Source organism: Neopelma chrysocephalum, unplaced genomic scaffold (assembly GCF_003984885.1).
Source record: "Neopelma chrysocephalum unplaced genomic scaffold, ASM398488v2 Primary Assembly neopelma1_97102, whole genome shotgun sequence".
Lineage (NCBI taxonomy): Eukaryota > Metazoa > Chordata > Aves > Passeriformes > Pipridae > Neopelma > Neopelma chrysocephalum.
Window position 1 is genome coordinate 1,290,257 of NW_020925744.1, and position 13,977 is coordinate 1,304,233.

At 42.7% G+C, this 13,977-nt stretch overlaps 1 protein-coding gene across 2 annotated transcripts; it reads right to left on the minus strand.

Moving 5' to 3' along the window:
- Positions 1-456: 456 nt before the first annotated feature.
- Positions 457-13,673, minus strand: ENC1 (ectodermal-neural cortex 1). 2 transcript variants are annotated; one of them, XM_027671480.1, is made up of 3 exons: positions 13,472-13,673; positions 7,012-8,824; positions 457-3,566 (listed from the first exon to the last, which is right to left on the minus strand). In XM_027671480.1, the coding sequence occupies exon 2, from the start codon at positions 8,810-8,812 to the stop codon at positions 7,043-7,045; it is 1,770 nt and encodes a 589-aa protein (XP_027527281.1). In that variant the 5' UTR covers positions 8,813-8,824; positions 13,472-13,673; the 3' UTR covers positions 457-3,566; positions 7,012-7,042. The 2 variants fall into 2 exon arrangements, with proteins under 2 accessions (XP_027527281.1, XP_027527282.1); XM_027671481.1 differs by lacking the exon at positions 13,472-13,673 and adding an exon at positions 13,227-13,299.
- Positions 13,674-13,977: the final 304 nt, after the last annotated feature.

Below are 13,977 nucleotides of genomic sequence, written 5' to 3' on the forward strand. Positions count from 1 at the left end.
ACCCTGCATAAAAACATAAGATGAAAAGTTCGAAGAGCTTGGCTGTATGTGTGCATTATACAGAACAACTGGAATGTCTTATACACAGCCAGCATTTTCTACCTTAAGAATAATTAGGAAGGATTCAAGATGCCTAATTCCGCTCCCAAGTGGTATCAGGCACTAACTAAACTGTACTGCAAGCACCAACAAACTTGCATTTCCTGTTCTTAAACGTTTTGAGGCTTTCAGAGTTTTAACTGCTGAACTTTGAGATAAAGATCATAGTAACAGCAGCAGGACAGAACAAAGGGAAGGAAAGCACAACTGAAGCAGAAGCTTAAACCAAACCATTTAATTGCATGTTGTGGATGTGCTTCTCTTAAGAGGACATAAAAGGGACATTATAAGGGATTCAGAGCATTTAGGGGTGAGAAAGGAGGGGAGAAAGAAACAACACTTGAACTAAACATTCTATGGAGAGGAAATCTCTAATAATTTATTGACCTTCAGTTTCACATTGTAAAAAAAAGTGAGTTGTACAAAATCTTAAGATGTAGTAGCAAACAACATAGACAATTTTATTTCTTCACTTGCACGGTTTTCTTTTAGCACATGAACCACATCTTCAATGGTCAGGAATGGGAACATTATTCTGTTCTAATCACTCTTATTCCGACAGGTGTCAGACGTATAGAAAAAGGGCTGCATAATTATACCAGAAGAGGAAGGCTGTCCTTTGTTAAATGTTTCTATAGCAACCAGCCTGCAAAATAAGAGGAACCTTCCTGTCTTATGCCAGGGGTTTTGTGTGCACTCCCCTGTGAACTGCATTTGCTTCCAAGTGTGTGGTGTTTTACAGGACTGGAATGGTCAAGCAGTTAGCCAGGATTCCCACATCAATTCAAAGAGCAAGAGCCTAGTGTATTCCCTGCAGAGCTGGAGGCCCACCCTGACTTCAGCTTCCTTCAGCCTACACACAGGAATTAATTGAGTACTTGAAAGCAGACCACAACTTTGGAAACAGCTGCAGAAAATTCATCCCATGATGAATTGGAAGTTCCGTGGCACTACAAAACACATTTCATAAGCTAAATAGATAGATGAAGGGCAGCTTCACCTCTGGACTCTAATCAGCTTGACAGAGAATACAGGTCTCAAAGCTATATGCCCTTATTCAAACAAGGAGGCCCCTGGGGACCTGATTCTTTACTTCCTTGTACCTCATGTAGCTGCTAGTGCCTGGGGAGAGGACATGCAAAGCACAGGAAGTCTGATTTTATGGCTCCCTTTGCACTCCTGACAGTGATCCACAAGATGAAAGGCAACAAAAATTCAAGGCCGTTTGCTTCAACATGGCAACCTGTGCAAGTACAGGGATACAGAAAGGAATCCTACCCTATCTAAGGTGTTTTCCTATTGCTTAAAGGCCATCTAAGGGGGGTGGAGAGGTTGTGGGTTTAAACACTTTTTTAATCTATCATCTCAAGGAATCAGTTTAACCAGCAGAACTAGAATTTTATCACATCTAGCTGGACCTCACCTTTTTAAAAATCTGCTAATGCCTTCACTAACTAATCAATGTTCTGTCAGCACTCACAGAACTCCAAATACTTTATTTCTGAAACGTAAGTCTACTCCAAACAGCAAATCAAATGTAAGGCAGCACAGAGAAACTTCCAGTGACCAATGTAAACACTATCAGATGACAAAGCTTTCACAAACACAGCAACATCACTGTCACAGAGAGAAAGGCAAGCATCACCAGTGTGACTATTTTTGTTTTGCATGCACGCATGCAGTTGTTTACTTATACCACAGCACACACCAACCATGTTACTGAATGTGCCAGTTAAGTTAGGCTTCAAAAACATTTAAGAAAAAAACCACAATACAATACATGCTTCATTAGAGGATCTGGCAAAGAAAGTGCCTGTGAAACACAAGCTTCTGAAATTCTGAAGAAAAAGAGTAGCTTCATCTCTGTCTAAAGATCAGAATGATAAGAAACAATTTTATTTAAAAATCAGAGTTTGGTTTCTCAGGATTGCATCTGACACTTCTGAGCAACTAATTGACTAATGACACACCAGGATAAGGAAAATAAAAAGCAGCAGAGTTTGAGGGCCTTTTTTTTTTTTTTTAAGATTAAGAGGTTTGAAATTCATCTTCTATCCCCATAAGAATTTTTCTAGAGCACTTGTGTCTTTGACATCTGGCCACTCAGATGATCATCTGAAATCCAGATGGATGAGGCAATTCAGTCAGTGCAAAATTGCTGCTCTTTCTTCGTTTTTTTAAGACTTCATCACTAACCTATCTTGAGGTTTTTTTGTTTTTATTCTTGAATCACCGTTCTCCACTCCTTCAGGACAATGTGACTATATTGTAGGCAACCCTTCTCCAACCCAATAAATAAATAAATAAGTTTGGACAATGACTTCATCTGGGCTTGGTATCCAGAAGCTCTTCCACAGTATTTGCGTTGCAATTGGGAAGCTGCACAGAGAGAGAGTTGCAAGAGACTTTGGCTATTCCCAGATTAGAAATTGAAAGGCATGAGCAACAAATGAAATGTTGCAAGGACACCATCTACAAGACACACCACATGCAACCTGGGGAGCTGGTGGCCTGAGAAGTGACTTCCATGGCTTCTTCCCTTAGTACATGTGTAATTCAAGATCCTGTCTTATAATCCTTCCATTTCCAACTGGGAAGCCACTCCTCCCTCCCACCTCCAACTGTTACCCAACAGTTTTCTTCCTTTGTGCAGCAGCGCAAGTCAGTAATCACAATATGTGCAAAACATACAATTCACACAAGCCCTTGCAACATGAAGACAATTGCAGGCATTGTTTCAGCATGCAAGCACTGAATAATAAATAACTATATCTACAAGTAACATAATAGGAATAGGACAGTTTGAACTACTTATAAATACAAGGAGGAACGGGAACAAGGAGTATCGGAGGGATGTAACTTTTGTTCCCCACTGTTGCAAAAACATTTCACCACTGGACTGTTCCTTACAAAGCAGATCACTTACTGCACACAGGACAATGCAACACAGGGTCTAGAAGATGCTGTAGGCACTGCCCACAGACGAGCACTCTCCAGTCAGCAGAGTTCAGCAGCAATACTGCTATATCTTCATTCACAGCAGCATCATGCTGTTTCAGACCTGGCCTGCTTCCCCTGCAGCTGGCACTTCACCACAGAGAGGTGGTGAATTTCAAATTTCAAATAAAAACAGTAGAGTCCATGGAAACTGAGTGCTGCGCGATGCACAGCTCAGAGACGTTCTGTCTCTTCTTTTTCACCTTTGAAGGACTGATTAATATTGGCATTAACCCACAATTACTAACACAAGGACCAGAGCACAGGTTTGTCCATTCATATTTAAACCATGTGTTGAAGCAGTGAAGACAGGTGGGTTTTTTTCTCCCATTCCTTCATGTCTAGGTTGTATACTTTACAAGGTGCAGAGGATTTTCTTCAAATGCAAAAGATGCCAAACGATTCTTCTTCATTAAAACCACTTCTCCAGATCTGAGGTTCCAGTTTTCTTCTCCAAATAAAGAAGCAAACTAAAAGCATGGAAGAGGTGGGGGGAAAGAAGAGAGAAATTACTTAAAGGGTTTTGCACCAACAATGTACAACAAGTTTTTGTTACATGTCAAAGAAAATCTAAAAGTGAGGCTTAGGATACAATCCAGTTGATGGGCTTCCCTGCCCACCCCCAAACTCAATGTTCCTTTGCAATACCCAACTACTGGTCAGGAACATAATTCTTTAGGGTCAGATTCGGACTTTATTATTCCACTAGCCTTACTCTGCAAGCCATTCTATTGACCCCAGGAAGACTGTTTTATTCTTTGGGTATAAATTCAGACATTTGAAACCTAAATCAAACTGGCTAAATACAGTTCAATACAATGGGCTCTGCATTCTACACACTTCAACATTTTTATGTTGTCCCAAAATCTTAAAAGTTTCTGGATTTGTTTTAAGCAAACATAACCTTTTCAAACTTCTCTTCCACAATATCCACAGGAGTACATAGTGCAAACAGTTTTTTTCTATCTCTGGGCCAAAACAAACCTGGTTGGAGTAAAGCAGAAGGGAAGGTGAAGATGTCTCACCCCAATACTTCCATTCACCTTAGCAAATTCTGAACTGAATTTATTCACAATATAGAAAGGGCCATTCATTTCCTTTACTTAAAACATATCTACTATTCATTAGAGCAGAATTCTGCCTCATTTCTTTTTACATAGCAATGCACCATGCACCAATAAGTCCATCCTAGAGTACTTTATAAACTTGATTATTCAATGAGAAATTCAGCCTTTGGATGCTGAGACTGTGCTTTGCTTTTTCACTGTGAAGGTGTACTGAAATGCCAGCTTCTAAACCATCATCAGCACATCACAGTAATTTCTGACAGCACTGCTAGAATTTTAGGGGGCAAATCCTACTTCATTACAATGGAAATGAGTTCTAGGGCACTCACAGATCCTTTGAACACACCAACCACATCTCTCTCAGGCTCTGATGTCTAAGAACAACAGAGCACACTCACAGGAAATAACACAGCCTACATAACAGCCCAGAGCATCTAGCGTTCTTGCAACTGTGGGCTATTTTTTACGTCTAAAAAAGGTCTCCACACTTAGCGTTGATTAGTTTTTTCTAGAAATTCTTCAGCATGGCATGCAACTCTTCCCACTGAAACAGACTATCAATACTGAAGTCAAACCAGTGTTCCTTGTCCTATGATGAACTTTAAAATATTATAAATGATTCCAAAATAGAGGGGAAAAAAACCTACTCAAAACTCCCAAGTTTGAGGAACTAAACAAAGCACACTGAAGTCTTCCTAAAAGCTGTCAGACTGGGGCCACACAGCACCAGGAAAACAGAGAGTAATCAGAAGTAATTTCCTTTTTGTCCCTCCCGCCCACTGACAAAGCAGCAGGAGCCAGTAGGAAAAAAAACAACCTACTTGGTGGATGAGCACACAGCATTGGAGAGATTTCAGTCATTGGCTACATTCAGACAGTTACCTCGTGTGCTAGTTAAGCCACTTATCTTGTGTGTTAGTGAAGCTAAAATAATGGCTTTTAACAAGGTAATGCAGAGTAAAGGAAAGCTTTTTGCACCGTTATATCCTAAGAACTCTTTTTCAAAATAAAACACTCCCTCTCATTTACTGTAAACTTCAGAACAATTAAGTCAGTCTCAGAAGAGTAAGTCAATATTTTTCTTGGCACAGACATGAGTCCAGGCATTCAATACTGCTGCTCTGATAACACTGAGAACTGCATAAAATCAGTAATAATACAAAGTAACTGAAGACATGGAGACATTATTCCCAGATAGGGAGGAAGCTGCCACACAAAAATCCCATTTGCTGGCTGTCAGGGGGCAATTACTGCCAGCACCCAGGACCTCGTAAGTCTCAAGGGCCTGCCTTGCTTTCCCAAGAGAAATCTGGGAAAAACAAAGCAAGTACTAGAGAGGAGAGAGGGTAGTGTTTTCAAGACAAATAACGACTTGAGACAAAAGCATCTGGTGGCACAACACAGTCCAATTTCACCCTAGATTTCCAAGGTGAGCTGCTGCTTTGCATGGGCCCAACCTTGTATTCTTTACTCAGTCAAAGCTCCCAGTCAACTGAAACACAACTACAAGATGAATATTCAGTGTACCACAGAGAAAGCAATTTCATGGGTACCCTACATTTCTTGGTATACGCTTCTATCTATACTGCTTTAAAGACTTCAGGGTTTTGCATTTACTGTAAGAGTCAGGCAAATGTCTACTGCTGCAAAAAACGCCAAAAAAACCCAAACCCCAATTATCTGTCCCAAGCAGAAGATCCTAGAGAAGTCTTTATAAGCAAGCTCTTCTTCCTGTCTTCTGGAGAACCTCTGTAAGTCTGAACTTTTAGGTACAACAGAGGCATATGCGCAGCTTGTTCAATTACCTCAACTGTATTTATTTGCCTTTTCCTTCTAACATGCCTTCATCAGTACAATATACACTGTTCAAATCCAAAATGAAATTACCATTCATGGGGCATTGATTATTTAGGATCAAGCACACACTATATTTGTTTGACTGGTGGTAACTGACTTTGTACTAAAGCCTTGGTGGAAGAGCGAGGGATAAAAGCAACACAACACAAATGGGAGTCTGCCAGATTTGTTGCAAAATACACAAATTAAAATTTGAAATTTTTCTCCCCTCCTCCTAAAAATAAGAAATGCATAACAACCAACCAAGCAAGACCAAATTCAGACTTGCTTGTGAGAAGATACAATGCTGAAGTTGCATCTGGTAAGAGCGTGGCCCATTATGTATAATTAAATTGTTTGGGAACAGTGTGCACTATAGACTGGTAATTATTTCAGCCAGCATTAATTATAAGTCTTCCTGACACTATATCTAGTTCAACATATATGACCATGAGTATTTTGAAAAAATCTCTATTTTAAAGGATAACAATGGAACAATTGCAACCTCAGTCCATGCAGATGCAACCATGCTGCCCAGGTGAGATGGAAAATTAGGCCTGAACTGCCTGTAAAACACCTCATAAGACAGCAACTTTCCCCAAAGGCTGTCTGCCTGGAAATTTAAGTGAATTAGCCCCTGTCATCAGGAAAAAAAGTACTGAAACTTTGTTTAGCATGCATTCAGCATTTCAAAGTACAGCAAGTCAGTTTCCAAAAGATTATCTGCATTTCCCCACAAGTTGAAAATGTTATTTTTGCTCAGTCTTTTACATCTAAATCATGCAGGAAAAGGCCTCGAAAAAAAGTAGGTGCAAGATATGTGGCAAACTACTTTCAGCATCTGGCTTTGTCACAGACATGGTGCCTGGCTTACAACAGCCCATGAATGTACATATCTTAGTTGCTCCAGCTGTAAAATTGGATTGAACACACCTACCTCTTCTTCAAGCTGCTGCTGAAAAACTTTGTGAAAAGCATTATTACAGTTAAATTCAAAAGTGCTATTTCTTACCTGATAATTTGTAATTGCAACATATACACAATTAGGAGGGGAGGTGCTTCCATGTGCTGACAAATGCTGTGGGAATTAGCGAATAGGGCACAGTTGTTATGCTGTTCCATACATCTAATGTGGGATCGTAGCAGTCCAATGTTTTGCACCTCTGAATGCCAAAGTAGCCTCCAACCACATACAATTTGTTTCCAGATGCCACTGCATGGCAGCTCATTCGCTTAGCTGTCACATCTCCCACCTTAGTCCATTGGTATGCCTCACTGTTGAATTTGTAAGCAGAGCATGCAGAGAATTCAGTATCTCCACCCATTATAAAAATTTGGTTACCCAGAACAGCTGCAGCTGTGTAGCGCCAGGGCTGGGGGCAGGTGGCTGGTACTGTCCATCTGTTTTCACACTGATCATAGCACTGAACTTTGGGCAACTTGTCATGGCTAACGCTGGTACCTCCAAAAGCAAAAAGCTTCAGCTTTGCACTGACTACAGCTGCATTGCTTACTCCCTCTCGCAGTGGGGCAACCATGGTCCATTTGTTGGTCACAGGGTCATATTGTTCTACTTGCTTTAAGGATACTGAAGGGGAAGCTGGAAGGCAACCAGTTGCTGCAGTGTGTCCTCCTACTACATACAAACAGTGCTTAAGTTCAGCAGAGCCATGCCCAAATCTAGCTACCAGCATGGGAGCAGCCTTCGACCACTCCTCATGAAGGGTGTCATACACCCACACATCTTTGGAGACTCCATTTTCTGATCCTCGTCCCCCAGTGATATACACTTTGCAGCCTATGGCACAAGCACTGAACTCTTTCCGTGGACTTGGTATGTCAGCCTTTGGAATGATCTCCTTTGCCTTTTGATCCACTAGATACAGCTTGTCACACATAAAGGTTTGGCCACCCAAAAGAAAAAGTGAATGGCCTGTTTTACGGGGTCTGGCACACAAGCTAGTGACCACTCCATCATTCTGTAAGATCTTTAACTTGCATCTTATTGATTCTTCTACAATCTCCTTGCTTTTCCGTTGCTTGGTGATAAGTTCTTCCATGGCCACATTCTCCATAAGGTATATGGCTGGCAAGAGGGCCAGTCTCACTGTCTGCAATAGCTCCGGCAGGTAACAGTGACGCTTACTCAGGTCATAGTTGACCCAGTTGATAGCTGATTCATATACCAGTCTTTCGTCTTCAGTTTCTAATTCTTCACTGGAAAGGAGCTGCACTACCATGTCTTTTGGCAGTTGGAGGAAGTCTTCACTTTTACTGATACTCTGGAAGTTGCTAAGGCACATCCTCCAAGAGAGCTCATACAGCTTGGTACACTGGTGAGCATCCGACAGCAGCAGCATACCAAGACAGTTGGTGGGGTGAAGGTTTTTCTCCAGAAATTCTGCACAAGCATCCCGAATGTCCTGAAACTCCAGCATGTCGCCAGCCTCCAGCAGTGACTCTGCATTCTCCTCATTGATGATAACCCTGGAGGAATATGCATAGTCCAGAAGAAGCTCCAAGACTTCTGGGTGAATCGAATTATGAAAGTTGACTTCACTGTCCTGGCTCTCTTTCAGTCCTCCGCTGAACATTGCTTCAAAATAGCGGCTACAAGCAGCTAGAACTGCTCTGTGGCAGGGGAATGACCTGTTCCCAGCATGGAGAAGTACATCTGTAAAGAGACGCTGCTGGCGCAGAAGGTTCAGGTGAGTAAGGACACTATCAGCATAGGATGACTTGTGGAACAAGTATATGTTTATGGAGCCAGTACTGGCCCTAGACTTGCGATTTTCATGCATGCTGACTGACATTTTCTTTCACACCTACAAAGAAAGAAAAAACTCATAAGATAAATAAGTGCTAAATTCATCATTACTTTTACATATCAAAGAGTGTATCTATTATTCACTATAAGATGGGGGAGAAGAAGCCTTAATTTATAGCTGAGTGGACAGAGAATTACATCTACCTTTGGCATGTGTTTATTTTTTTGTAAGATGAGATTCATAAATGACATAGTCTAAATTTGTTGCCTAAGAGCAGGTTTATCTTGGGAAACCTGATCTCCAACTTTCATAGTAAGCAAGTCAGAGAAAAAAAAGGAACCAGGACTGATTTTCTCACCCTTCCCCAACCTAGACCAGCTGATTCATTACATACATACACATGCACATGCTTGAAACATTCTCCTGTACTGAATCACAGCAGGAAGAGCTACCAGACAGAATACCTAAGGAATGTCAAAAGCTGCAAAGGGAACAAAAACCTACTAATCCCATTAGGAAGCTTGTCTTTGGTAAAATGATTCCATATGCAACAGCACAGAATGGAAAAAAAAATCAACCCAACTCTAAAAGAAAAACCTAATATCAATCATAAATTTAGACTTGCACAATCATAAAAAAAAATGACAAGTAAATTTTACATATTCCATCTTGAACTCTGCCAGTGGCTGCCTGCTATAGTGATACAGCATATACATAGGCAGAGTCAGCAGAAAAACGTGTTTTGACTACCAGCTGAAGTCACTGAGACGCTGCCTCTGAAGCCATCTGGAGAGTCAGGTACTCAGCACACAAGCCATTAGTTCATTCTGAGGTTTGGAGGAGGCATAAAACAGAAGACATATCCTATCCTGCTCTATTCCTAACAAACACAATGCTGTTCAGCTTCTGTTTAGAGGTGAATGTTACTCTTACCTGCCATGATATGCAGGTCTATGTATGATTACGGCAGCAAGTTTCCAGATTTAACTAAAAATCAAGCCAAAATGGAATATAGGGAAAGGGAGGAATACCGTCAGCCATGTAAAGCTAGTGGCCAAAAAGCCACAATGCAAATAACAGGAGATGAAGCATACAGAGCCAAGTGCAAGCTGTGGCTGTGACCACTACTGTAATAATCTCACTTCTCTCTCTTCAAACTGCAGGAAAAGCTCAGAGAGAGACAAGAACCAAACTTGACTAATTACTGTTATATTTGCATACCCCTTTTACTCCACCTTCAAATAAAGAACTGGGCAAAAGTCTACCTGGAAAGCGCGCAATGCCCAAAGTCATAGCATGACCTGGGGCCACTTGTGAAGGTTTTTAATGTGGATATACTTTGCTCTCACACCAACATTTTTATATTCCTGAGCATCTTTAAGCAGTACATAATAGTAAAATTCCATTCCCACATTTCATGCTTCTAGATGATACAAGAGCTTTACAAGCGTCAAAAAAAGCATTTTTAATATATATTTTTTCTAGATTCATATGACCTGAAACATCAATAAAATCAAAACCACATATGATTAATTTGGGCAGCAGACTCATTTCAGAACAAGCAATCTGTGTATATGGAACATGCAACACCTGAAGATTAACTGCAGCATAGCCCAAACCATCCTCCTTGATATCTCTGCTAATGTGCAGAATAATTGATTCATCATATTGAACAGCAAGTTTGTGATATACCTTTTCCTTCAGTTACAGCAAAAAAAAAAAAAAAGCCCGTAAAACCAACATAAATTAAGGAATAAAGATATGCCTTACTGTAAAACTACCATAGTCCACCTCCTTTAATCTGAAACACAACTTGCCTGATAAAACTTAACTGGGATTGAAAAGAACAAGCAAGAGTGAGCAATCCAAAATCCTCCACAACAGAAAGGAATCCTACACATCAGAGCCACAAGGCAGAGTATCTGTCTTACTCTAGCATGCAAAAGTCTAGAAAGGCATTTTACCAATGCTCCCTAGACAAACCTATTAAATGTGCTAACACTAAGCACAGAACAACTCAAGTCAGGTGGTATATCTTCAAAAAACAAAGCCTTTTACTAGGAAAATTAAATTACCTTTAATGCAATTGTATTGTCTGGTAAAAAAACCCAAAACACTTAGATGGCATTCAAGGATCCTGAGCACCAATCTCAGACCAATATTACCCACTTAATCTATAGCCAAAAATATGATACTGACTATATACTGGTTAAAATCTGCTGGAACTGAAGGATTACAGAAAGGGTCATGGCCTCAAATACTAGTATACAAACACTTTGAAGACACAGATAGGAAGGTGAACCTTTTAATGTCAACTTTTTGAAACTTTTCCAGACACTTTACTATTTTAAATGCTATTATGATGCAATGCAAAGCATTCACTGGATCTCTCTGGATGGGTTTTCCTCACACTGAGGACCTACTCCTGCAAGGTTTCCTCACCAGGGAGCAGGATGGGAGCTAAACACCCCGCTGATCAGGAACAACAGAGCAACTAGGATTTGAAGATGCTTATTGCCCCCTGCGCTCCATTCCAATTAAGTGAATGTGTAGACACCACAGTCTAGGCATGTCAGGATCTCAGTGAAAACACAGGTCGTCTTCTTTCCCCCACATATTGGGGGAATTCAGAGTATACTGAAAACTTTCTTTCATCATGCATGCAGGGTTCAGAAACAGGGCAGGTAAAGTTCACATCAGAGGCAGCAAAATAGGCATTCAGATCTTTCACCAGCCAGTGTACTCCTGTGAGCACCGCTTGTTCAGCATCATTCAGAATGAGCCCATAACCACAACAAAAAAGAGGTAAATATAAAAAAAAAACACCCCAGAGTTCTGTATACGTTGGAGACTAGTGAAGTACAGTCCATATGCACACGGGAGAAACAGATCACTGTGTGCTACCCAAACCCCCCCACAGCCATAGAAACAAATACTGCTGTAAAAAAAAAATTAAAAATATATATATGAACCACTCTCTAACAGCTACTGAATAAGGCACTCAGCATTTCACCCCACTAAAATAGAAGACTTAGTCTCTCAGTGAGAAGCACTTGCATGTTTCATATATGCTGGTCTTGAACTGTTCCTGTAAGACTGCCTTTATCATCACAATGTCATCTATTGAGAGGAATTCAAAGTATTCCAATTCACATTTAAGATAAGCTGACATATTTCCCCAAACAGAACAAAGATACATATCTATATATATCTTTTTCTTCCACTGTGGTGCTGATATGAGTTCACACACGGACTAGTCAAACAAACACCCTTACAGGTGATTATCATCATTCACTAACAGGCAGTGTTTCTGTAAATGTCCTTTTGCAGTTTCTGGCAATTAGCTCAGTCCAGAATCTTAGAAGAACATTAAAACGTATGAATGACATCTCCAATTTCTGTTTTGTGTTGGAAATTATGCAAGCCTCAAATACTTCAGCAGAGGTAATTTACCTTGTGAGCAAATGTTCATCTTGAATAATATGAGTCAATTCCCTTCAGGCACTTTTTTCCTTAGAAATAATAATATTTGTATGTAAAAGACAAGAAGTGGTCAGTAAATTACAGATATAGATTTTTATCTAGGAACAGAGGTTGAACCAAGACTTTGATTTATAATTACACTTCAACAGGCTACTTGTCACAGCAGCCTAGTAGTAAACACTACTTTAAGACTAAACAACAAGCTCCTTGTCCTACTTAACAACTCTACAGCACGCAGGTCTCAGCCTAAATCAAATGAAAAATTAAGTATTTTCAAATTACTGACACCTCCCTGATGCAGGCTCATTTTAATACGACCCTACAGTTACATAGTGGTTTTTCTTTAGAATCAGTGAAACCGCTGAAAGAGAGGAAATCTGCTAATCATCCCATCGATGTAACTAACACCGCTTTCAATTGCTAAATCTGCACCGATACTATCAGTTTTGCAGAGCCAAACCGTGACCTGCCGAAAGTCTTCAAACTCGGTGCCTTCCTAGAACCTGCAGCGAGATAGAAAGCAGAACACGCTGCTCCTGCTAGGAATGCACTACAGCTCACCACATGCAGACAAAGAAAGGCAAATTTAAATTCCCCCCAGTTCGCTCCATCAGAACGCCTAAACCACTCCGCCTCTGAAAAGAAACTTGCAGGGTTTCTTCCCAACCTGATAAAAAAAAAAATCAGTGCGAGAAGTTAAAACGCAGTTAGTTTCCTTTATAGAGCAATAACCACGTGCAAAAGTTTCTGTGCCGGCGCAGGGAGAGCAGCGCCGCAGCCAGCTCAGAGAGCAGCGAGGCGCTCGCTCATTCTCTTGTCCTGCCTCACGCCTACTGAGGGATGCTCCGGATCTCCCGGGGACCCCAGCAGGAAGCTGGAGCCCACCGGGAAAGCTACCAGCCTTCTCAACAGGACCCGACACTTTCCGGGGGCAGCCGCATACCGGAGACAGCAACTCCCGCGGATGCCCACCAACCGGCCGCCCAGTGCCCCGCTGCCTGCGGAAGGGGCGATGGTGCCTGCCGTTCCGGTCGGGGCGGAGGAGGGCCGGGCTCCGGCTCTGCCAGGGGCAGGCAGGGCAGCCAGGCTTCGGCCGGAGCAGCACGGCCGGCACCGCAGCGGCAGCGCCGGCCCCGAGCACGCGTTGGTTCTGCCCCTCCGCGGTGCCGCGCTGCCCACCCGCCTCCCCTGCGCTGCACTCGCTCGGCGGGCACCACTTACAGCGGCGGCTCCCGGGCGAGCGCGGAGGTCCCTGGGCGGCGCAGCGCCGTGCATGGGACAGAAGCGTGGCTGTGCCGGCTCGGCGGGGCCGCGGAGGGCAAGCGGCGGGGCTGGGAGCCGCGGAGCGCCGGGCGGAGCTGGTGCCGCTGGCGGGAGGCGGGCCGCGACAGGAGGGCGGGAGGTAGGGAAGAGGGACGGAGGGAAGGGAAAAAGGGGCTGCTGCTACTGCTGGCACAGCTGGCCGCAGCTCTACCCCAGCGGCGGAGCGGAGAAGCTGTATATGGGCTGGGGGCGGGGGGAGCGTTTATGCAAAGAGTGTGAGTGACAGGCGGGGGAGGGACGGCAGGACGAGGGCAGCGCAGGAGTTGTCGCGGCTAGCGGCGAGGATGGTGCAGCCGTGCACGGGGCTCCAGGACGGCCTCCCCACTCTGAGCCGTCCCTGTCCCGGCCGGGGCTGATCTGACCAGCCGGACGCTGTGCGAGCTCCGCGCTCTCGGCGCCAGCAC

What these genes read in the sequence shown, in the direction of transcription:
- ENC1 (XM_027671480.1), bottom strand. Translation starts at nt 8,812, where the DNA reads ATGTCAGTCAGCATGCATGAAAATCGCAAGTCTAGGGCCAGTACTGGC.